This window comes from Miscanthus floridulus, unplaced genomic scaffold (genome assembly GCF_019320115.1).
Source record: "Miscanthus floridulus cultivar M001 unplaced genomic scaffold, ASM1932011v1 fs_714_4, whole genome shotgun sequence".
Lineage (NCBI taxonomy): Eukaryota > Viridiplantae > Streptophyta > Magnoliopsida > Poales > Poaceae > Miscanthus > Miscanthus floridulus.
The window spans coordinates 19,389-45,194 of NW_027097152.1; the positions used below are offsets into that span (position 1 = coordinate 19,389).

General features: G+C 46.6%; 1 protein-coding gene across 3 annotated transcripts; it reads right to left on the reverse strand.

The window, feature by feature from the left end:
* Window positions 1–23,132: 23,132 nt before the first annotated feature.
* Window positions 23,133–25,602, reverse strand: LOC136532800 (uncharacterized). 3 transcript variants are annotated; one of them, XR_010778308.1, is made up of 3 exons: window positions 24,768–25,602; window positions 23,689–24,662; window positions 23,133–23,463 (listed from the first exon to the last, which is right to left on the reverse strand). XR_010778308.1 is itself a non-coding variant. In XM_066525389.1 (3 exons), the coding sequence occupies exons 1-3, from the start codon at window positions 24,999–25,001 to the stop codon at window positions 23,816–23,818; spliced, it is 357 nt and encodes a 118-aa protein (XP_066381486.1). In that variant the 5' UTR covers window positions 25,002–25,438; the 3' UTR covers window positions 23,133–23,815. The 3 variants fall into 3 exon arrangements, 1 of the variants encoding a protein (XP_066381486.1); XM_066525389.1 differs by having other exon boundaries at window positions 23,133–23,838; window positions 24,563–24,662; window positions 24,768–25,438; XR_010778307.1 differs by having other exon boundaries at window positions 23,134–23,466; window positions 24,768–25,601.
* Between the last annotated feature and the right edge of the window lie 204 nt (window positions 25,603–25,806).

The following is a 25,806-nucleotide window of genomic DNA, read 5'->3' on the forward strand; positions in this document are numbered from 1 at the left end:
GAGATACAATTTGTTGTCCGTTTCACAACTTTGTGAGATGGGTTACAATTGTCTCTTTACGGATAAGGGTGTGGAAGTCTATAGAAGGGAGGATTCCTCTATTGCATTTACGGGTCATTTAAAGGGGAAACTCTATCTAGTTGATTTCACATCAAATAGAGTAAATCCTGAGACTTGTTTAATGGCAAAATCTAGCATGGGTTGGTTATGGCATCGCTGACTTGCCCATGTTGGGATGAGGAACTTGGCCAAACTTCAAAAAGGCGAACACATCCTTGGACTAACAAATGTTTCTTTTGAGAAAGATAGGATTTGTAGCGCATGCCAAGCGAGAAAACAAGTTGGAGCTAAACATCCCGTCAAGAATGTTGTGACAACCAAAAGGCCATTGGAGTTGCTTCACATGGATATATTTGGACCCATCGCTTATATAAGCATTGGTGGTAACAAATATGGTTTTGTAATTGTTGATGATTATTCTCGGTTCACTTGGGTATTCTTTTTGCGTGAAAAGAGTGAAGTCCAAGGTATCTTCAAGAAGTTTGCAAGAAGAGCCCAAAATGAGTTTGATGTCAAAATCAAGAGAGTTAGTAGTGACAATGGGACAGAGTTCAAGAACACCAACATTGAAGAGTTTCTTGATGAAGAAGGAATCAAGCATGAGTTTTTGGTTCCATACACTCCACAACAAAATGGTGTTGTGGAGAGGAAGAACCGAACGCTCATAGAAGCCACAAGAGCAATGTTGGATGAGTACAAGACTCCAACCAACTATTAGGGCGGAAGCGGTCAACACGGCATGTCATGCCATCAACCACTTATATCTTCACAAGAAAAGAGAAAAGACCACCTACGAACTTCTAACCGGTAAAAAGCCTAAGGTGCATTACTTTATAGTTTTTGGATCCAAGTGTTTTATACTTAACAAGAAATCCAAAAGCTCTAAGTTTGCACCAAAGGTTGATGAAGGTTTCATGCTTGGTTATGGTACTAACAAACATGGATATCGTGTTTTCAATAAGACCACCGGTTTGATTGAAATCGCGGTAGACGTGACTTTTGATGAAACCGACGGCTCTCAAAAAGAGCAAGTCAATGTTGAGAATGTAGGTAATGAGGAAGCCCCACATGAAGCAATCAAGAAGCTTGCTATTGGTGAAGTAAAGCCCATTGAAGACGAAGATGAAGACCATGTTGTGCATGATGATCTTGATCCAACCATTCATCATGTTTCATCAAATGAACATGGTGAAGCTTCCGCAACAAGAGATAGTCAAGATGGGAGATTAAAAGAAGCACAAGGTCATTCTCATGAAGATGGTGTCAACAATGAGCGAGCTCAACCACAACTCAACAACGAAGAAAGTAGTGAGGTCAACCCTCCACAAGCTCATGATTGTGATCTTCCAATCGATCATGACCATGATGATGATGATGATGGCCCTATCCAAAGATCAACTCAAGTGCCGCATCCTAGAGTGCATTAATCCATTCAACGGGATCATCCCGTTGATAACATATTGGGGAGCATTCGACGAGGGGTAACTACACGTTCCCGTTTAGCAAGTTTTTGTGAATATTACTCGTTTGTTTCTCCTTTGGAACCTCATAGGGTGGAAGAGGCACTTGATGATCTAGATTGGATGATAGCCATGCAAGAGGAGTTGAATAACTTCACTTGGAATGAAGTCTGGTCCTTGGTGGAAAGACCCAAGCAAAATGTGATTGGAACCAAGTGGATTTTCCGCAACAAGCAAGATGAGTATGGCGTGGTAACAAGGAACAAAGCAAGGTTGGTGACTCAAGGATTCACTCAAAATGAAGGCTTGGATTTTGGGGAGACCTATGCACCGGTGGCTAGGCTAGAATCAATTCGCATTCTACTTGCCTATGCCACCCATCATGATTTCAAGTTATATCAAATGGATGTGAAAAGTGCATTTCTCAATGGCCCCCTATCCGAGTTGGTGTATGTAGAGCAACCACCGGGCTTTGAAGACCCCAAGTATCCAAACCACGTCTACAAGCTTGATAAGGCGCTCTATGGGCTCAAACAAGCCCCTAGAGCTTGGTATGATTGTTTAAAGGATTTCCTACTCAAACAAGGTTTTGAGATAGGAAAGGTCGATGCTACTTTATTTACTCGCAAAGTCAATAATGATATCTTTGTTTGCCAAATATATGTTGATGACATAATATTTGGTAGTACTAATGTGGCTTTTTGTGAGGAATTTAGTAGGATTATGACAAATAGGTTCGAGATGTCCATGATGGGAGAGTTGAAGTTCTTTCTTGGATTTCAAATCAAGCAACTCAAGGATGGCACGTTCAGAAGTCAAACCAAGTACACCAATGACATGTTGAACAAGTTTAACTTGGACAAGGCCAAGCCCATCAAGACACCCATGCCAACCAATGGACATCGTGATCTTGATCAAGGAGGAAAGGACGTTGATCAAAAGGTATATCACTCCATGATTGGATCACTCCTTTACCTTTGTGCATCTAGGCCCGATATTATGCTTAGCGTGTGCATATGTGCAAGATTTTAAGCTAATTCGAAAGAATGTCATTTGATGGCCGTTAAGAGAATTTTTCAATATTTAGTGCACACTCCTAATCTTGGCTTGTGGTATCCTAAGGGCTCCACTTTTGAGTTACTTGGCTATTCCGATTCGAATTATGCTGGTTGCAAAGTAACCCAAAAGAGTACTACCGGGACTTACCAATTTATTGGTCGGTCCTTAGTATCTTGGAGCTCTAAAAAGCAAAATTCCATTGCTTTGTCCACCGCCGAAGCCGAGTATGTGGTGGCCGGCGCTTGTTGTGCCCAACTACTTTGGATGAAGCAAACACTAAAGGACTTTGGATGTGAGTTAACCAAGATTCCACTTTTGTGTGACAACGAGAGTGCCATTAAGTTGGCAAACAACCCCGTAAACCACTCTCGAACAAAGCACATCGATATCCGGCATCATTTCTTGAGAGACCACGAAGCCAAAGGAGATATCGCCATTCATCATGTGAGCACCAAAAAACAATTAGCCGATATCTTCACAAAGCCCCTAGATGAGTCAAGATTTTGTGCTTTGAGGAGTGAACTAAATATCATTGATTCTTGTAACATGGCTTGATCCCTTGCACACACATTTTGGTTGATCTAGTTAGGAGAAAAGAATTTAGAAAACATTGTGTGCCACTTTCAAAATCTATTTTGTAATTTTTCATAAGTGACTATTGCTTTGTGTTGGTTGAATGAAATCTAGTCACCTATGAAAATACTAGTGTCCATCATATTTTTGCCCCACATGGTAGAGCGAGTGCAGGTTAAGGTGTTTTTCTGTTTCCCTGCGTCGGAAGTCTCGACGGCCGGAAGTCCCGACGTACGCCGGGAGTTCTGACGCAGATCTGACCGCGCCGCGTCGATTGCTCGGCCCTTTATTTATCCGGCCCATTTTTTTACTGCGATTATTCCTTTCCCCTTCCCCTTCCCTCCCATCGCCCCCACGTGCTGCCATCGCCTTTCCGTGCCACCCTCGCTCCTCCTCGCGCTGCCCCTTCACGCCCTCTTCCCCCACCACCGCCCTACCTCATGCTCTGGCCTCCATTCTCCTTTCTTGCACCACCGGAGGCCTTGCCGGTAGTGCCAACTGCCCTCCCTCCCTTCCACCGTCCGTGCCCTCATTTTCTTCATATCGTGGTGGTCTTGTCGTTGGTGTGGAGGAGATTCCCTTGGTGGAGGAGATTGTGCCCGTGGATTTGTTCATCGTCGACTGCGATTCGTTTCTCTTCATCTCTTCCGTTCTCGTTTCAAGGTACTACCATGGTGTTCTAACCCTAAATCCAATGTACCTTATGTTTTGCCTCTATTCTTTCTTCCTCTCTACTCCTCTATCTTCCTTGCTTGAATGAGTGTTGAGATTTGAAGCCCCATGAATGGGATGGTCACCGTGTGCGTCGGAAGTCCCGGTGACCGTTGGGAGTTCCGACCGTCGGAAGTCCCGATGTAAGCTGGAACTCTCGGCTATCGGAAGTCCCAACTTTGGCCGGGACTACCGACCCTATGGTGATCACTCCATTCCTGTTTCTTCACTTCTCGATGTTCGCTCACCTCTCCTTATATTGTTTCTTAGTTCCACTTTGTGTTCTTCATAGTCATGGAAGGTGGTAGCAGTCCCTCGTGCCATCAGGAAAAGCATTCCAAGAAGACTCAAGATCATGCCGATGTTCCCAAGCCGCCTGGCCACACCAAGGTGTTTACTCACGTGGTGGTGCTGGTGGTTCCCGTGGCCGTGGTCGTGGTGATCAGGGGTCATCGGCTACCGCTCCTCCTCCTGCTCCTACCCCTGTTGGGGCTGAGCTGATGGTTGATGAAGAAGAGGAAGCACTGGACCGTGCCAGACGCACCCTTGCTGTTCCACCGCTTCGCACCCCGCCTCGAGGTCCGCCGGGGACATTTCAGCTTGTTCCATTCACCGGTGTGTCACCGATCATAAGGGAGCCCTCCATGGCTCTGAATCCAGCTGGTGGATGGACTCCTCCCCTTCTAGTGGATTATCATCACCGAGTCAAGGACATCTAGTACAATAGAGGAAGGAACCTGTATGTAGAGGATGAGAAAGATCTCTGCCTTGAGTATCATTTCTGGCACCCCTTCCATTATGATTTCTATGATTCCATTCTTTTTCGGAAGTTTTTGAAGAAGAAGGAGCCACCGGTCCTTTAGATGAAGTGCACAAGTACAAGGAACCCGAGCTAGAGTAGATGGTTCGGGATATACAATCAATGGGGCTGTCCTACCTGCTAGAGTTTCGGAAGAATTGGAACAACGAGCTGATTTGTCAGTTTTATGCTTCTTATCATCATGAGAGAGACCAGACCGGTGCTGTGGACATTATTCACTGGACCACTGAAGGCAAGCACTATAAGGTGGACTTCATCAATTTCTCTCACCTTCTAGGTTTGGGTCACAGCGACCGGAATGCCAATGAGTTGACTGAGTATGAGTATCTTGCTTTGGAGGAATATCAACACATGTATCTTAAGGGCCACAAAGCTGATGGACAGGCCGCATTTCTGAAGCCATACTATTATGTTCTGAACAACATCTTGAGACAGATCTTGTATCCCAAGGTCGGTGACTCCACCTTCCTTCGAGATGATTCACAGAAGGTGCTTCAGTGATTTGGAGATGAGTTCTAGAAATTTTCCATCAACAGATACATTTGGAACAAGATCCATGATGCTACTGAGGATCTGGTAAAGCATCTTCCCTATGCACCGTACATCATGCATATCATAGAGCATGTATCCGGCATCCGTTTTCCCTTTGACTCTGAGCATAAGCTCCTCAAGATATCCAACAAGACCTCTATCATTGCTGCTAGAGAACTAAAAGAACAAGCTGAGGTAGCCCAAGCTAGAGGGAAAGGTCCTTTGGGTTCTCGCTCTTGCCATGGTGCTGCCACCACTGCTGCTGCTGCTCGCTCATCTAGTGACGAGCCCCTTTCTTCGTCCTCCTCCAGAAAGAAGCCCAGCAAGTTCAAGTTTCTAATGACTTACATGTTTGGATAGTGTTGTGCTAGTGCTTAGCGTGAGCACGACATGCAAGAGAGGCTATATCGGTTGGAACAGCAAGCAGGCATTGTATCCTCTCCTCCACCGCCATTTGTGCCTCCTCGTGATCCATTGGCTTTATATGATGAGGCTTGTGCGGCGTACGAAGATGATGCAACTTCTCGCCTGCATGGCAAAGGGAAGGCGACTGAGGACGATGAGGAATACATTAGAGAGGATGATGATGAAGACGACGGCGATGGTGATGACGATGACCACGATGAGGATGATGACTTCGACGATGAGTAGCTGCTTATTCACGCGGCCTACCCCTTTTGGCACTTGTTGACAAAGGGGGAGTGTTAGGCTTTGATTTATCTTGTAATAAGTTAGTTGGTCTTATGGTTTCGGAACTTTAAAACCTTTAGCGTGTATGAACTATGTCGTGTGGTGGCAACCATGTGATGGACAACTATCTATTTATATGTGTGTGATGGATGATTGTAGGATAAGTAATGTTTTAATCTATCTTATTTGCTTGTGCTTATCTCTACTTGTCATGATGAATGCTTTTTGTACGGCCATGTGTTCTGTCAAGTTTCTACTTTGAAATCTTGCCCATCATACTCTTTTTTTTACTTCTTGTGTGAAATAACATGTCATATTGCATCTCTTTTCACCGATACTTATTTGTTCACACACACTTGTTGCACCCCACGGATTGCAAAATTTAGGGGGAGCTTTTGTCTTGGTGTATGCAAATCATGTATACATGATTCCAATTGAAATTCAAATTCATGCATACATCAAGGGGGAGCTCTTCATAAATTTTGGGGTTCAAAAGCTTTAAATTCTTTCATTCTTATAAAAGCCTAAGTTGGTTGTTATCAATTACCAAAAAGGGGAAGATTAAAAGTGCATTTGCCCCCTATGTGGGTTTTGGTGTATTGATGACATCCAAATTAGGGACTAATGTGATCTTAATAAGATATGTTGCAGCTATTAGTCCCATGAAAGATTCAAAGAGTTGCTAAAGATGAAATGGTATCCCTCAATTCTTGAAGTTGTAAAGGCGGACGAACTCAAAACGATCTCCAAAGGTTTTAATTTTGTTTTTGAGTTTAGGATCCACCGCACTATAAAGAGGGATGCAAGTTTAGTTGGTCTGAGGAAGATAGAGTGCTCGAGCATTTAAATAAAATCAAAAGAGAGTCACTCTAGCACTTCACGAGCACATAGAATAATTTTCTGTGACTTTCGGTGTCAGAAGTCCCGACGTAAGTCGGAACTCCCGACAGTCAGAAGTCCTGACCTAAGCTAGGAGTCCTGGCACCTGTGCTTCTGACTGCTCGTTGTCTATGCACGTCGGAAGTCCCGACGTTCGCAGGGAGTTCCGACACTGACCTGACCCAAGCCGGGAGTTCCAGCATCTGCTGTGCTGGCTGTTTGGTTTACTGCGCACGTTGGAAGTCCTGACATTTGCTGGGAGTTCCGACACTGACTTGCACGCGCTGACTTCTGACTCTTTATGTACAGTGTTTTCTGTTAACATCGGAAGTCTCGAGATCTATGTCGGGACTTCCGACGTAGATCTAAACGGTTGGATTTTCACTTGGAGTATAAATACTCCTCTCTTCACTTCTAACCATTACAGACTAATTTCACAGTTGACTCACTTCGTGCTGAACAACTCCCAAGCAACTAAAGCACCCTCTCCTTCCTCCTTTGCTCTAATCTTCGATTCCCTTAGGGTTTGAGTGAAAGGAGAGTGGATTAAGTGTGAGCATCACTTTGGAAAGCTTGAGCACTTGATTTCTTCATCAAGCCGGTTGATTTTGCGTCTATTACTCTTGGGGCTTTGCCCCTAGCCGGCTAGGCATTGCCCAAGAACTTCCATCTTGTGGAAGGGCCTTGGGAAGTTTATATCACCCTTCGATTTCTTAGTGGAAAGCTCAAGTGGCCTTTGTGGTCGCTTTGAGAGAGGCAAGGAGGTGGAAAAGACTCCAACCTTGGTGGTCACCTCAACAACAAGGACGTAGGAGCTCCTTTGTGGGGTTGCCGAACCTTAGGATAAATCCTTGTGTCCCACGTGCTTGTTGTTGTTGTGATTGCTTGAGATTACTTGTATGTGTTTGTATCTTTGTCTCCAAAATCTCTATTTTAGGGGTTGGACTCGATCTACGGTTTGGAGGCATTACGGCGTCAAGGGAGTGACCCAACATCTTCACCAAACCACTAGGAAGTGAGGTTGTAAGATTCTTTATCCGCAAAGTTAAATTTGGCACTACTTTTGTAGTTCACGTAGGCGTCGGAACTGCTGATGTCTGTGTCAGAACTTCTAACAACATCTAGAGTTTCGACCCAAACGTTAGGACTTCCGACAGTGGCTGACAGATTTGAACTTAGCATTTGTAGTAAATTTTTAGATACGCCTATTCACCCCCCCCTCTAGGCATTGTTAGATCCTTTCACCTAGACCGTGAATAGCCACGTGATGGGGATCGTTTGGAGTGCTTAGGCCGACAAGTGAGTCTACCGAGCGTAGTATTGACACCCTTCATAGGTGCGCATAATTTGTTCAGCGTTGGCTACTGTGGTCGGCCAGTAGAAGCCTTGTCGGAACACGTTTCCAATCAGGGTCCTTGGCATGGCATGGTGCCTATAGACCCCACCATGGATATCACCTAGCAACTACTTCCCTTGTTCGATGGGGATGCAACGCTGTAGGATCCTGGTGTGGCTTCGCCTGTAGAGCTCACCCTCAATAACAACAAAGGACTTGGCATGACGCGTGAGCCGCCAAGCTTCCATTTTGTCCATTGGCAGCACCTCATGGAGGAGGTAATCGGGGTAAGGCATCCTCTAGTCGGCCAGAGGGTCGGGTTCTATCATTGGATCCTCATCAAGCTCCATGACTTTAGGGTTGGATGGAGCTATCGGTGATCATGCGGCGCACGTGGATTGGCTCGGTGCACCACTTGTGCGGTGGACTCGCTGACGTGCGCGCGGTGCGATGAGTCCACGGTCCACGGTGGACCGATTACATAACTCCGAAGGGGTATCTAATCTGAGCCGTATATCTGTGATCAAATGGCGTAGAAGAAAGGGAGGACTCCCCTCACCGACGTGAAGTGCCAGCATGGCGGCGCCAAGAACAATGATGGCTTGAGCTCGCCGGTGATCACCGGTACGACGATTCCAGCCACCTTAGACCCAACCGAGGGCATGGAAGTCACCGGTACGATGATTCCAGGCACCTCAGACCCAACCGAGGGCATGGAAGTGACTGAGCGCAACAACACATGAGTCTGACACGGCATAAACTGAAGGGCAGGGAAACACGTTGGGATGATGGCCCTGCGGCGGCGCCATGGATGGTGTGATCTGGAGCTTGCCCGATACTGGTGCTCTAGAGTGACGTTCATAGAAAGGAGGGTACGAGGAGGTCGAGTGGCTCACCACGAGTCCGATGGGGATGTTGCCAGGCGTGCAGGTTGGCTCTGAGATGGACCAGCGATGTGTGGTAGCGGACTATGAAGAGGAGAGCCACCGGTGAGCATGAACCCAATGAAATTGGTGACCAAAATGAGGAAAACAAAGCACCTACAGATGCGGCGAGGCACGACGAAGCTCCTAGGGTGAGATGTCGACGGCGAATTAAGCACCAGAGCGGGCGAATTTCAGTGGCGAGCGTGAGCTCGACTATGAATGGGGAAAAGGGGAGGGGAAAGGGCTTGGCGGTGAGGTTTATAGGCGAGCGAGGGGCATGGCAGAAGGGGAAGGGGCATCACCCGCCCGCCATCACCGTGGATCAAGCTTGCCATATTAGCTCACCACTGTAGATGGTAGGCACGGCTTCCTGGCAGTGGCTGAGAAAGGAAAGGTAAAAGGAGGAAGGGAAGCTGACGGGTAGGGTCTTGGTCGCTAGAGAAAAAGGAAATGGCGGTGCTTGTATGTGAGCGCTGAGCAAGTCCTCTGCTGGGCCGAGCATGTGCCGAACTGGGCCACGGTGTGCGCGCGCATGTGCGGTGAAGGGAAGGCTACGCGGGAGTGGGCTGTCGAGCAGGCCACGTCGATGGGCCTGCGCCGTGCGAATCAGAAGGGAAGGAAGGGAGGCATAGGGCTAGGCCACCACATGCCCTAGGCTAGAATGGGGTATGGGTGAAAAAAGAAAAAAATAAACCTTTTTCATTTTTCTGGTTTTTACAAACTTGCTCTAAATTCAAACTAGATTTGAATTCAAAGCCACTCAACTCTAACCCTACACTCAGACAAAAAACAAAATGCCTCGGCATGATGCAGCAAGCATGTTACTAAATCTTACACTAAATTTTAATTAGCCAAAAATTATTATTTAACGTAGTTTAAAATGCATAAAAATTAATTAAATACTCAAATTTAATTACTAAATTATAAGAAATTTTTAGGGTGTTACACAACTTGTCATTTTTTAGAGATGGATATACTTATCCAAATGATATGAAATTTGTACAGTAGAATTTTGGAGTCATATGTAGGCTACTGTCATTTTCTTAGAATTTATAGTGCACTTTTGATATATGTTCCTTATTTCACCTTAGTGTCCAAATAAATTAATAAATGCATTTAAATAATTTATTTGGGCTAGACCATTATGTTTTCTAGAGTGTGTATGATACCTATGAACTGTTGGTATCATTGGTTGTGCCCAAATTTGATTGCTTGTATGTAATGAAATATTAATTGCTCAATAATTCAATTTAGTGACTATTTTGGATAGTTTTTGTTGTTAAATAAATTGCATGGGTAAAATGATGTTTGCTGTGAATCTTATCAGTAACAAAGTTGTAGATAACTTACTTATATTGCTTGTGTCAAATATTCATGGCACTAGGCTAAATGGTTTGAGAGTTATAGTTGTTGGAAGTTGGTCTCCCGAAATACTTGTTCTCTGAAATTTCTGGATAGATCTAGGAAATTACTTTGTTTGACCTTGATAACCATTGAATCATCTTGAGATGACTATAATAAAGTTGTAGGTAGTTTTATAATCTTTCCATAAAGTCTAAGATCATAGCATTTGGATGAGTAGAACTCCACATATGGCCAAAATAAATAGTTGTTTATAGTCCAAAAAATGACTAAGTCCAATTATAATTGTTTGTCTTAAGTGATGCTTGTGTAGATGCTTAGGCTAATTGAGATTAGTTGTTAGCTATAGGTTCTTGGCTTCTTACTAATGATGAACAACTTTACCTTAGGTTACTAGAACTTGGTGAGTGTATGTTTCTTGTACTATAGAAGAGATATGCACCTACTCAGTAAAGATCAACTAGAAGGAAGTCATACATCTACTTGGTCAACGAATGTTAAACTTATCATACATCTTGCAAATAACCATGCTCATGTGTATGTAATTTATCATCTCATCTCATCTCTTATGCATTCCTGATACTCATTTGTGCATATGCATGCAATAGGATTCCCGAAAGGAGTGACTCTACTTGAGTTCAAACCCGAGCACCAGGAGGAGCAACAGGTAGCCTAGGAGTAGGAGGTTTAGGTGGAAGGAGGAGTCAACGTGGAAGATCTTCCTGAGTGTCCTGACCATCAACCTTCCTCGCTCTTGAAAGGCAAGCCACAAAGCATTATAAGCCTCCTATGTTTTTACAAACATCACTTGCGTCCTTTATGTTTGATGCATTAGGTTATAAGAGTTGATTGAAAACACCTGCTGCATATATTTTCCTTATCTAGACAAATATATCTTGAATCCTATGTAGGTCTAGGATCGAATATATGCTTAGCCATGCTTAGTCCGATAGAAGTCGGGTGATTTTCTGCCACCTGCGAGATATAGGTAGATATCTGTCATGGTTGCCTATAATTACTATCATAGAAATAACCATGTGTTGATCAATAAAAAGGAGATCGGGCTGAATTATGATAGAGAAGCACAAGGCATGGAGGTCTTGGTGCCTATTTATCCCCGTCTGTATCGGTTAAGGACCAATTTATTGTACGTCCTCATGTCGTGTTGAGCGCATGCCTAGAACTTAGCTGGCCAGATAACTCATTCCGACCGCGAAGCCGAGTAGCTCAATTCAGGTCGGGACCTGGTAAGTGAAAAATGCGCACACTGGAGGTAGTAAGGATGTGTGAGGAGCTAGCGGCGTGAGTCCAAGGGCACGCCAGGCCTAAACTTTCTGGTAGACTAGTAGAATCTCTAAGGGTGCGGTGTTGCTCAGACCCGTGATTGTACCTGACTTGTACCAAAGGTGACCCGATGCGACCCCGACGGGGGAAGTATGGGTTTATGTTAGGAATAACTCCCTAGCTGGTTGGAATCGATTCGAGTCGCTGTCTCTCCCGGATAGTGAGAACTTGACTGAGTAGTAGCAACGTAGCATTAATTAATGAAACTTGATGGTTATGATGATGCTCAAATTATTACACTGGATATGGTAACTAATGCTTGTTAGTTTAATCAAGTGATTGCTCTAGTACAGGTGTTAATCTAGAGATGCTTAATTGAATAGGTATTCAAATTGATGCTAGAGGTACTAAATCTCCAAGTTATGTTACTTAAGCTTTTATGCAAAATGTTGTCAAGCTAACTCCACCGATAAAGCCTTGCATACTCCTTGGTGTCATATTATTTTTGGTTTATGATGGGTAAGTCTAGTTGAGTACATTCTCATACTCAAGGTTTATTCTCTCTTATTGCAGATGACAAGATGTATCATGGGTACTGTAAGAACTGCCTTAATCCTACCATGAATGAGGACTAAACCATGGGGCATGGTACTCCTAAGATATCTCTCTCTGTATTCTACTTTTGCTGGAAATGACCATGGTACTGGTATGTATTTAAACTAAGTGTGATGTTGATGTCAAACTACTTTGCTTCTGCCATTTAAACTTGGTTTGTAATAACTATGTGAACTTCGATGTTTGTGAGATACTTGTAAACTATTTATGAACTGTGATGTAACATGTGACTGGTTATGTGGAATCATGTACGATCTTGGTTTGTATGTTGGTTTGTTTGAGATCCTTCATGATTTCATCAGACTACCAGGTTTATATGGGCTTAAGTATGATAGTTTGATTGCTTTGGTGATTGCTATTGTACTTGTGCTCTTATAAATTAGATGGTTCTATTATAGTGGTGGCCACGAGCGAGCCCTCATGCCGCTGCTTGTTCTTCTTATTGTTGGGATGGTTGGAGGCGCCTTCACCGGCATCCTCGTCCCACTTTGCCTTGCCTTTGAGGCGGTCGAAAATTGCCTCGACCGCCTCCTCATTCGAGGCATGGCCGGTGGTGATGTCGAGGAGCTCCTTGGTGCTTTGTGGGCCCTTACATCCTAGCTTATGAACTAGGGACTCACAGGTGGTCCTAGACAGAAAAGTTCCTATGACGTCGGCATCGGCGACGTTGGGCAGCTCGTTGTACTACCAGGAGAAGCGCCGAATGTACCAACGAAGAGTTTCCCTGAACTTTTGTTGATAGTTTTTGAGACCCCATGGGTTCCTAGGATGTGTGTATGCACCCTGGAAGTTTTCCATGAAGATCTCTTTTAGGTCCACCCAACTTTGAATTCGATTGGGCGGACGGTGTTTCAACCACGCTCGTGCCGAATCAGCCAGGAATAATGGAAGATTGTGGATAATAAAATTATCGCTATCTGCTCCACTGGCTTGGCAAGCAAGCCGATAATCCTTGAGCCATAGTCTAGGGTTTGTTTCCCCTAAGTATTTTGGGATGTTGGTCAGCAGACGGTACCGCGGAGGGAAGACGGCGTTGAGGATGTGTCAGCCAAAGGCCTGAGGCCCCAGTAAGTTGGGGCTCGGGCTTTGGTCCTAACCACTGTCGTAGCGTCCGCCACAATGAGGGTGGTAGCCGTGGTTAGCCTCCTCCCTCTCATCACTACAGGCTAGCCGGTGGGCATCCATGGTGTTGCGCACGTCATGATGGAGGCCGAGACGCTCAAGCACTAGGACTGTGGTGCGCGGCTCGTCGCCTTGCTATGCCTAGTGGACTAATACGTCCCGGTCGGGTCGCTCTGAGGGCGTGCACTGGCTGGCATCGAGCTTGTGTCGTTGGGACAATGAGCTTTCGGCCTACTGCGCCATCACACACTCGAGTAGCATGCGAATCTTGTGATGGGTCCGATGATCCTTTGGTGTTGTGGGCTCCGAAAGCCCCTAGAGCAAGGCTGCCGTGGCAGCGACGTTCTGGCTCGCCTGGGTGAAGTGTGGGAGGGCTTCATCATCCTTGATGATCCTCTGGTTCACATCACGGGCCACGGCGCATGCACGTCCACCGTCTTTATGGCGCTTGATCTCTCACTCAAGCTTCATGTGTTCCTACTCGAGCTGGAGTCATGCCTCTTCGAGCTCTTAGTGCCGTGCCCTCAGCTGCTCTCCCATAAGCGAGGTAGGGCCCTGCATCCCCCTCAACCTCATCATCGAGGTCGTCTGTTGGGGTAGCCCCTCCCTCATGGATGCTTTTGATGTATCCCTCGGGGGTACCTACCATGAAACATTCTTGCGAGAGGTGATGGCTCCCCCTGCTAGAGTCAAAGTAAGAGGGCGACTCTGATTCTCCTATGATAAGGTCGTCAAAAGATTCCACGATGTATTCGGTCATCCCCATGAACCCATCATTCATAGGGGATAGGGGCATGTGTTGTGCCATAAGGTGGCCAATGGTCTCGGTGGCGTTGTGTAGACCAAACGGGAGTGCTGTCTGGGCGCTCTAGAGGAGGCATTCCGTGGAGAGCGGCTCTCCTCCGACAAGCTATGTGATGACATTGGCGAATGAAAAGTGAGGCGGCGTAGGTCCTCCCGAGACAGTCGGGGTCCTAGGAAGGCACCGAGCTAGCGCTCTAGCCTCTCATAATCGAAGCCAAGGAGCTGGTCTCTCCTAAGGGCATGGGTCTCCGGTGCGTGCAGCTACAACTCCTCAAGCGCCTCAGCGATCACGTCGAGGCCGCTAGAATGGAGAGGCTGGATGGTGGCGGGAGCCTACGCCAACTCTCCCTCCATCGTAACGATGAAGTCCAGGTTCTCAAAGCGCACGTGCACGCCCAGGACCCAGCTGACACCATGACTAGCCATCCGATGCCTGATATGGATGTTGAGACACTCAAAAAGGCCCTACCTGGAGCGCCAACTATTGGTGTTTTCAGACCACCAACGAGTAAATTTATATTTGCGCGTCTGGCTCGGATAGTGTGCTTAGAGAACACAAGGGTTTATACAGGTTTAGGAGGAATGTCCCTACGTCCAGTTCGTTGTTGCTCGTGTTACCGGCACTTGCTTCGTAGTAGGGGTTACAAACAGGCGAGAGAGGGAAAGGATCCCAAGGAGTGAATGGGTGCTGAGAGCTCGATTGCCACTCAGCCGTGTGCTCGTGTCATGCCCTTGTATTCTGATTCGTTCGGCCCCATTTCATGGGGCGCCCTGCTTCCCCTTTTATAGGCGAAGGGAAAGCATGGGTTACAGCGGAGGATGTAACACCCTGGTGTTACGATTCTTTTTAGCGCCGTGATTTAGGCCTAAGTAAAACTTCGAAACAAGTTTCTCAAATTTCTGATTTAAAATATACGGGAAGCGATAAGAGAAGTTTGTGTAAATTAGTAAATCGTTATAAAAGTTACGACGAATTAACGTGCTCCAAAGCCAAGTGCTGTTACGACGATGCATATATATATTATGATCGAACATGCAGTTGCTGTTGCCCTGCCTTTCTTGGCCACTGGCGCGACCTCACCCTATCGCAAGTAAATGCGTGCCGCCCTATCCTACTTGTCTCGCTAGCGCCATCAGAGGGCACTGCTCGGGGTTGACCACTCCATTTTTCATGCGAGTCACGCCAAGCCCTGCCTGCCTCCGTTGTCCTATCAAGTTAATGCCTTGTCTCGTTGCCACTACTCTCCCCGCGTGGTTTTGTGCTTGGCTCCTTGCGACCGCCCGAGCCATGGCCGATGTTTCCTTGTCGAGTCCGTGCTCGTCATCATTGTTCGTTGCTGCACCTCCCTCCTTGCTCATCCTTGCTCCTCCCACTGTTGACTAGGATATTTTTTGCCCACACGCCACACCGTGTGGCCGGCCATGTGTAGCGCAAAAAGGCACCACACCGGTGGCCCTCATCACCAGTCTTGTGGCTATGGCCTCACTGTGTGGCCCTCAACCTGACCACCTTTATGAACGAACGCAACGCAGTACTGCAGTGGCTTGTGTGTGTTCGGTAGGTGCAAGAGAGATGCCATTGTATCTTCTCTCAGGCATTAATAGGAACAAATCAGAGGCAATTCTTATCCAATCATTCAGTCACTCTCTCCTTCTCCATCCGTCAGCAGGCGCCTCCACTCGACGTTGTTCGCTGCTGTTTCTGCTTGGATCCAAGCTGGCTGCAGCGAGGTCCCTCATCACCTGTGCTAGCTCGGTGATCCCATGGGCTGCTTCTTCGCACGGCGCCGAGCTACTCTGCCTCACCACGCTCCTCCTTGCCACCGCGCTGGGCCTGCTGCGCAGCCACGCTGCTCCTCCTGGTCTGCTCTGGACTGCTGCCATCCATCGTGCGCTTGTGGTCCCACAGCGCCGTCCCTCTCATCCCCGCTGCTCGGCCACCGTGCGCGAGCGCGCGAAGCCCCACGGCCGCTGCTCTCGTGCGCTGTGTCTTCCCGGCAAGCCGCGACCACCGCGCCCTGGAGCACCGCCGTGCCATGCCCGCTCAGCACCTCGGCGTCCATGCAGCTCCACCTCACCACGCTGCTCCACTGCGTTGCCATAGCCGCAGCTGCCCGCCTGGCCGACGCCACCACGGCGCCGTTGCTGCCGCCACGGCTCGTGCGGGCAGGCTGCCTGGGGTCGTCTCGGATCATGCCACGGCCAGCCCGTGGTCGCGTGGGTTTCCATGCCCCTCCCAGGCGCCTCCTCCGCCGTGCTTGGCCGCCGTGCCCGCCTGCCGCCCAGAGACGCCCTGCCAGCGATGCATCGCCATCGCCGTATGCGTCCGCACGACCACCGTGCCCGCCCTGGCTCCGCGCGGGTCTACTGCTCCTTGGCACGCCCGGGTAGCAGCACCTTGCCTCCACCCGCGCCTCTCCACCAGAGCTCCACGCCGCTCTAGTATGGTCGCTCCACCACGGCACCCGCTGGGCTGCGCTCGTTGTCGCCCTTCCGGTGGCTGGCCTCCTCTGCTCCTCTAGATGTAGAAGACGAATTGAAGGTGAGCTGGGTGAAAGTCCAACACAAAAAATTTATACGAGGTCATTACTGCGAATACGTGAGCCATCAGAATAGTACTGATTGTACTGCGGCATGATTTAGTAGAAGCTTAGGGGTCGTTTTGCAAAAATGCCGCACCATCAGCCGCCTGGGCCGGCCTGCTGCCTACGCAGCGGACCGGCTTGGCTGGGCCGCGAACGTGACTGGGCCGCTGCTGAGCGCTGGGCTGGCCGGCTGCTCACCCGCGCGCCTCGCTGGGCCAGCTTGCTGGGCCGCTGCCCCGCTACCGGTTTGCCATCGCTGCTTGGGCCGCACGCGCTTACGGGCCGCCCGCTGTCTGCGCACTGTTGGGCCGAGGTCGTGCCGTCGGCCTCTTTGATTTCTAGGGCGATTTCTCATTTAGCTTATAAGATAAATTTGTAAAAATCAAAATAAAATAGTATAGGAATTCAAAAATGGTGAAACCAGTTTTGTTGAGTTCCTAACCTCTTGCTCTACCTAATATAATTTGTTCACATAGTTGGATAATATTCTTAGGAAGCTATATAATTAATTGGAGATAATCAATATTACGAAAAGGTAAACTTGTAGGAACTCCTGTGATAAGTTGGTAATATTGTTGAATCTGGAAATTTTATAGTAGACTCCTAGCAGTATTAGTTACCCACCGTAATTTTTGTAGCTCCGGAATAACTAGTTGCTAATTAGATAATGATGTCTTATTTCGAATAATGATTAAATCGATAGAATAAAATAAATAAACATCTTGGTTTATATAACTAAAATTATTGTTGGGAAATAGCGCTTTATCCGACAATGTGTATATGTAGCCTAAGTATGGTCGTTGTTAGAACTAGCCCATTAACTCGAGAGGCGTAAAGCGTATTTAGAGTCACGATTGCAGTTGATTAATTACATCTTTGCATTGCATCGCATGCATATCATATAGGTACGATGATGGATCAACGGATCAATCGAAGGATGATTGGGAATCCGAAGATGGTGTACTGGTATTCTCTCTAGGAGATGATGCAATGGGCTTCCTATCCAGCTGCTGGTGGAGGATCTAAAGATGCAGATACTACCTTTTAATATATCTTACCCAGGCAAGCCCCGGTGCATAACCCCTACTTTCTATAGTTTAAATTATATTTGTGCATTAAGTTTCAAGGTGTTGAATGAAACCCACTTGCATATATATCTTTATCCTATGAGTCTTACTAGTATGACAAGATCGTGTAGATTGCTATGCTACAGGACTCCGGTAGAAGTCGAGTGATTGCCTATCACTCGTGAGATATAGGAAATATGTTACTATATGATTATCACCTGGAATATATAAAATGGCGGAAAGGAAAATGGTGACCGGACAGGGATATGGTTTGGGTATTGGTGGGTGTAAGAAGTTGTGTCGCCGCGGAGGCGGGTCATAGCTTGGTTACACTGTTTTTCCCTGTCTGGTCGGTTAAGGACCAATCGTTGCATCTGACTCTAGGCAGGTCACAGACTTATTATCCCGAGCACATACTTGTGTATGGGCGCTTGGAAGGCTTGTTGCTCTCTTGTCGCGGATCCGGCTCTTTCTGGACCGACTGTCAGGGTTTGTTTTTGGTGGAGGAGGTCCTTGCACCGCACTGAGTCTGGGACTCAGGGGCGGGGGCTTGGAGTCCCAGTTTGGACGGGGACCTGGACACCCAGGATAGGAGAGTGATGGGTTGGTCCTGCTTGTGCCCGGGGTACAAGCGGGGCGTGTGTTTTCGGGGTACCTAGCTGGGGGCATTGATTCGTGAATCGCCGGGCTATCTGGTATGGCTTGTCTACGGTTTAGCATCGTAGTAAGAACTGGAAGATGAAAGATAGAAGATGAACAAAGGAAATCTGATTGCTTACCACCTGCTTGAAAGTAGCACATGTGCTTACATAGAATGGTTAGTTAATGAACCAATGCGGCTATTAATAAAAATCGAATATAAGGACGCACGTTTAGTAATGCTTCCTGCAATTGCAATGAACCCACAAGCCAAATAGCTTTGCATATCCTTGGAGTCTTTTCTTTTCTCCTGTCGGGTAAGTCTTACTGAGTACAATTGAGTACTCAGGGTTTTATTCCCCCTATTGCAGGTGACAGGTGGATGCTAAAGCTGACTCTTGTGTATGGATTCCTCCTGGTGGGCTCAGAGAGGTTTTCCTTTATGCTGTGATCGTAGTCTTTATTTATAACTCTCACTAAATGCTTTTATAAAAGAAAGTTTTACAATCTGTTGTCATAGTTGCTATATATTAATAATTCATCATGCCATGATTAGATATTTATTTCCGCTGTAATTATGATCACATGTTTATATTCCGCTGTATATTAAATTGTTCATAACTCTGATAATACGATTACATTTCGCTGTTATAATAATAAATGTTATACTCTAATGTACGTGTAAAGTAATGTAAGAAATGGTTAAGAATGATGTAAGCTTTATTCTCTCATTTGTGATCCTGGTGGCAAAAATGTGGATTTTCGGGTTCTCCCCTGGGGTGTGCCTGACGGAATCGAGTAATTTAGTGTTCTCCCTCGAGTGCTTAGTGTCTAATGGAAGACAAGCACTCATGTGAGGCATTAAATTAGGCGGTTCTGCCACAGAGGAAAAGGAGAAGAACGAGAGAGAGAGAAGAAGGCTTCTAGGATTGCCGGGTCCTTCTTCTCCTTCATGCGGGTCCCACTGATCCTATAGATGTCAACAAGGATGGCTCCACATTATGGCCCTGTTCATCACTGGCGCCATGCGTAGGTATCATCTGCCGATCATGGCATTCCACTCCGTCCCGACGGACATCATGGTGAACTGACATGCCTGTCAGCGTCCATACGAGGATTAGGCAGAACAGTACCGGCACGCCCGACACTGTTCTTGATGTGAATCGCCAGGTATGGCCTGTCATGGCCACGGGTTACATCGAGGCATGCCAACCTCTTTCCTGGTGTCAGAGTTTTGACCTAGGCCCATATGCTTGGACCTAGAGTGGTTAGCGGTGGTATGGGTCCCCATCAGACGAGATGGAGCATGAACCTAGGTGGTCGGGCGAGACAGAGCACGAACCCAAGGGGTCAAGCAAGACAGAGCCCGCGACCTTAGGGTCGGGCGAGACGGAGACCGTGGCCTTGGGGTCGGGCAAGATGGAGCTTGTGTCCTTGGGGTCGAGCGAGACGGAGCCCGCACCCGAGGGGCCAGGCGAGACGGAACCCGCACTCGAGGGGTCGGACGAGATAGAACCCGCGACCTTGGGCGAGACAGAGCCCACACCCGAGGGGTCGGGCGAGACGAAACCCGCACCTGAGGGGTCGGGCGAAATGGAGCTCGCACCCAAGGGTCGGGCGAGACGGAACCTGCAACCTTGGGTGAGATGGAGCCCGCAGCCTTGGGGTCGCTCCAGACCTTTAAATATGTCTTGAGCCATCCGGGGGAGTCAACGTGGGCGCTAACCTCCTTGCTTTGGGTATCCCTAATAACGATACCCAACACCTAGTGCTTTGGGCCCTAAAATCATAATGGTCAACAATAAATACTTCCTCTTCTAACATAACCATGGAGGAAGGTTGTAGATCACTAGGATTACTAGCCATGTGCTATGTGTGCTGGTCCTATCACCAAAAGGATTGATTCCATCAGTGCTCAAAGCGAACCTGACGTTTCTCGAATCTTCATGAAATTGTTGGTACTTGGCATCAAAGTCCTTCCACTATAGTGCATGGGATGGGTGACATAGCACTCCATTGTCTTTCTTGCGTTCATCCGAAGCCCACTATCGCATGAGGTCTGAGTCCCTTGGGTTTGAGAACAAACGCCTCAAGCGATCAATCGGTGATAGATACCACATAACCAATGCAAGAATTCTTCTTTGGTTAGTATCATCTACTGCTAAAATGTTGTTTTCCTCTTCAACGTTCTGAGAAGCATCATTTATCTTTCCGTCCTTCTTTCTCTTTTTTCCGGTGTTAGTACCCTCACTGCAGTCTTCGTTTACTTTGTATCAACTAGCACCATAGTTTGGACACTTCGTTAGGTCTTTGAACACCCCACGATAAAGGATACAATGATTCGGACACGCATGTATTTGTTCCACACCCATCATCAGTGGACTGATAAGCTTCTTTGCTTGATACATGGTGGTAGGCACAAAGTTTGGCTTAGGAAGCACAGCAGCTAGCAGAGTCAATACGTCGTTGAAGCTCGTATCGGACTAGCCATTATTAGCCTTCAAGATCAGTATGTCTAGCACAAAATGTAGCAACAACCACCTTTTCTCACAACCCTTTTCCTCTGGGTACAAACATTCTTTCCTTTCCTTCCACACCGTCTCCAAGTTATCTAGCCCTTTCAATAGTAATTCTTGTTTTACGTGGCGCAACATGTCGTCCAAGAAGTCTTCTTCTTCATCTTCTCCGTTGTCTTCACCATCATCCTCGCCACCACAGCCTTCGCCACCACCACCGCTTGCAGCGACATCTCCTAGACCATCATGCATCATGACACGATGGGCATCATCATCTTCCCTTACCTCTGGTGGATTTGTACCTTCCATGTTGCCTGCTTCTGTACGTCTCTCACCATGATGACCTCAAATCTCTTAGTTCTCCATGAAACCCCTTCTTACCAAGTGTGATCTTATCGTATTTGGATCTCGGCATACTATACGGTTTCGACAGTCAACACAGGGACAATATATATCATTTGTCTACTTAATCAAAGCGTGCCTTTTAGCTGCTTCAATAAAACCATTCACATCTTGTAGGTAGGAAGTTTCATGTCTTCTTTTCGTGTACATCCATGACCTGTCCATATGTGCCCTTCAAAAATAAAAGGTATATTTGCATGAAGATATTATTCGCATATAAATGTTGAAGCAATTGATGTCTATTTTTCTATACAAATATTACATTATTCTAGACCTAAAGCTTAAAAAATGATAAAGTAAATATAGAAATTAACTAGAGTCCATGTGAGCCAAAGTAAGTTGGGCAAAATTTGTCTAAATTGCTAGGAAAAATAAAAAAAACTAACATCATGCATGTCTCTCTCTAGATCTCTAAGTGAAAGAAATGAACATGAAAAGTTTGAAAAGAGTTTAGGTACGCCACTATCTCACCTCTTAAACCCAACTCTTTCGAAGGTTCAAAGGGCAAAACCTCTCCCTCTATTTTTGCTATTTCTTGCCCTCCAAGTGAGTTAATGGTGCTCAACATGCATACTGTTCCGAGGAGGAAGAAGAGGTAATTAGGCGGGTCATTTTTAGGGGCGGTTGACTAAAGAGAACCGCCTTTGTTAATGTATTTGTAGGGAACGGTTCTCTTAACGAACCGTTTTTGAAAATATATCACTTTTAGAGACGGTTTTGTAAGCAGACCACCTCTGAAGATTTATTTTCAGGGGCGGTTCTCTTAACGTAACCGCTCCTGAAAAGACGTCTATCAGAGGCGGTTTTTTTAATAGAACTGCCCCTGAAGATGTATCTTCAAAGGCGGTCATAAAGCTACAGTGCTTACCGGTGTGGTTAGAGGCGACGTGCTAGTTGAACCACCTCTAATAAAAAAGAGTGGCATTGCTAAAAATGATTTCTGTAGTAGTGTTTGAAAATATTTTCCCATATTGTGTCTCTTAATGAAATACGAGTGCAACCCTGCTCGTGAAAAAAAAAATTCTCATACTGTGAATGAACAAATATAAAACGGCCCAAAACTATTTGTCCTCTTGTTTTCACACTTACATGCTGTCGAGACACTCGGATGGACCGATATAAAGAGTTTGTGCAGAGATATTGAATATTATCTCTATTCGTTCTCTAGCGTGCGAAACTCATCATAAATCTAATGGTCATATATGCACGAGGGTTTATGCTGAAGGAAAATTTTAGTTTGCCTAGTATGCTCGTCTGCTCTCCTGCCTTTCCTTGATTGGATAAAAGCTCTCCTGCCTTTCCGTGTTTGGAGAGAATTAGTGCCGGTGGATGTGCTTCGCTACTGGAAACAGTGATTTTACCGTGTACCACACACTCAGCAAAGACAAAAAAAAAAAAAACACTCGACAAAAGCTTTGCAAAGTGTAACACTCAGCAAACAGCACACGACATCTACAGTGTCGGCAAACAGCTATTTGTCGAGTGTTTTTTATCGCGTACTTGGCAAATGGTTTGCCAAGTGTCAAATTTAACGCTCGGCGAAAAAAAATGGTTTGCTGAGTGTTTTTCCAAAATACGCTCGGCAAAGAATTATTGTTTGCTGAGTGTTTTTGGGAATTACACTCGGCAAACCTATTTTCCAAAGAAAAAAATATTCTTTTTCTCAGCATACCATTATTGTTTGCCGAGTGTTTTTGGAAATTACACTCGGCAAACCTATTTTTCAAAGAAAAAAATAATTTTTTTCACAGCATATTTCAGTTTAATAGCTGCCATACAAAACACTCTTAGTACACCACATCTGCATGCACATCATGCTCCTAGCAACATAATTCTCATAATAACCACATGGACATAGAAATGAAGATGACAAATTTAAAAGACTAATGACATGTATAAGTTTAGAAGAATCAACATCCAGAAAAAATTCAAAAACTATGCTACCAAAATAGTGAAGGTAAAACCATCGGCACCCCAGTAGACATGTCTTCTACTCCATTCTTCATGAAAATAGCTTCTTCACTGCTGCAAGAAGGAAGAAATATGAACATAGTTTGTTGTCTCACCCTTAGGTATAGAAGTAACCACATGTTTACACACTGATAACTAACTATATCGTTCAAATTCACCGTGAACTTCGACTTTGCAGCTGCTAACCAGTGCACGGCAACCTCGCGTGTTTGTTTCCCTGAACCAAAATAAGCCGGCCGAATAGTAGTGACAATATAATTTTAGTCAGGTACTAACCCATTCTCTCTTGTGGTGAAAGAACTCACTGAACTGTACTTCTATCACTTCTAGATTCAGTCTCCCATTTATCACCTAGTGTCCCACTAGCTTAGTGAATCTCGCTGCTCGAGCTTCTTGAAAAGATTTAGAACCTTTCTGGAGACCAATCTGAAACCAAAACAATAGTTTAGAGAAGCAAATTTCAGTGATGTGTCAATGAGATACATAATTCCAGTGATGTGTCAGTTCGTTTGTATCCATGGACAGTGAGATACATATTTTTTTTCAGTGATGTTATTTTCGGTTGAGTGCATCACTGTTAACTCTGCTGAATTTGGAAAGGCAGTACAGCAGAATCACAACTGAAAGTGTGTGGAGCAGCTGCAGCTAAATAAACACCAAAAACTATGCCAATCTCGATATCACTATAATCTGAAACTCCAGTCCAGATGTAGTGTTTGGCATGTGGAGATCCCTCCTGATTCCTGAAACTGAAACTTAGAGAAGGATCTTGATACACAACAAAATAACTTGCAACTAACTCAGACGCTCTGTTCTAGAGCAAGAAATTGTTTCAATACTAAAAGGTAAAGGTGAATTCTGCAAGCTTTAAACTTTCTAATTAAACTCCTACAGAAAATATCAGATCACTGTATCCAAATTAAACTTTCTAATAAAAATCCAATCCAAGAATGAGCTTGTTGAGAAGTCACTTGTTGTTATACTTCACCCAAAAACATTGCAGCAGGGAAGACGAACGGAGTCTCTGTGCTACAGCTACCAAGCCAAAAACAAATTGCGTGAGGACCGGAGGAGACTACTTCAGGGTCCAGGGAGGACACGGTAAGGGCGCGTTGGCGGCGGGCGGCTCCTGCCTTCACCCAGAGACTACCTATTTTTATCCGGCGCTCCTGCCTTCCCGCTTCAGCGCCTCCTCCTCTCCTGCTTGCGGCTCCGGGTGCCGCCGATGGGGAAGGGAAAGGGGACGCTGCCTGCAATCGAATGAATGAATCGTATCAAGAAGCAGAAAGAGAAGGGGAAGGAGAAAGAGATGACGCGAAGGAGAAGATGGGGGAGCGCATCTGGAGGAGGGGCACCTGGATCTGCTCTCGGCGTTGGAGGAGGACACGCTGGAGCGGAGGCGTCGGCGACGACAGCGGCGGGCTGGCGGCGGCCGTCTTCTCCTTCCCCAACCGAGAGCAGTCATGGACTTGGGCGAGCACGGGAGATGGAGAGGACGGGGAAGTCCCAACCCGCCCCAACCCCGCCACCACGCCGCATGCCCCATCCGCGCCCTTTGCCTGCACTTGGCTGCTCGTGCTGCTTGCCATGGCCGTTGCGCTCGGCTGCTGCTGCTGCCTGCCATGGCCGCGCGCGCACCGAGGAGGAGCTCCGCCCACGGCTCGACTGCACCTGGGACCCCACCTCCGACCGTGCCAAGAAGCTTCGCCAAGAAGAACGGCAGAGCGCCTCCCCTGCTCGAGTCACGAAGTGGAAGCGCGGAGTGGGGGCGTGGAGAAGGAGCGCCGCGGAGGAGGGGGGCGGGGCGGGGGTCTGCTCGGCCGAGCTCCGGTTGTCTTCTCGAGCACCGGCAGCGAGATTTGCAGTGCCGGGGCGGGATTCTGCTCGGGATTTGCAGGGGGAGGGGGAGGGGGCGCAGAGGAGAGGCGGCGCGGGGCAGAGGAGGGAAGGGAGCGCGGGGAGAGGCTTGCGGCCGACGGCTGAAAGAGATAAAGGGAGACGCGCGCGCCAATAAGCCGGAGTTTGCCGACGGTCAGGCTCGGTAAACAAAAGAGTGAGTGTCAGATACTAGACCCTCGATAAAGAAATTTTTTTATTTTTTTATTTTTCTTTTTTTTTTTATGGAGGGATAGGTGACATGATGTTTACCTAGTGCCGTAATTTTGTGAGTGTTTTTCCATATTTATCGAGTATTGGAGTTTGTCGAGTGTTTTTCAGTAGAATTATCGAGTGTTAGAATCTTTGCTGAGTGTTTTTAGTTTGACAATCGATAAATAGATAGTTTATCGAGCATCCGATAAAATATAGTGGACAAAAATATAACACTCTGCAGATCCTTCGATTCTACCGCGTCGTGCCTGTACCTGTGCGCTGCAATTTGCATGCGTATTGATC

What these genes read in the sequence shown, in the direction of transcription:
- LOC136532800 (XM_066525389.1), bottom strand. Translation starts at nt 25,001, where the DNA reads ATGGCAAGCAGCACGAGCAGCCAAGTGCAGGCAAAGGGCGCGGATGGG. An exon ending in AACGCCGAGAGCAGATCCAG is followed by an intron (nt 24,663 to 24,767) that starts GTGCCCCTCCTC and finishes ATTCGATTGCAG; the next exon opens with GCAGCGTCCCCTTTCCCTTC. An exon ending in GGAGCGCCGGATAAAAATAG is followed by an intron (nt 23,839 to 24,562) that starts GTAGTCTCTGGG and finishes TTTTGGTTTCAG; the next exon opens with ATTGGTCTCCAGAAAGGTTC.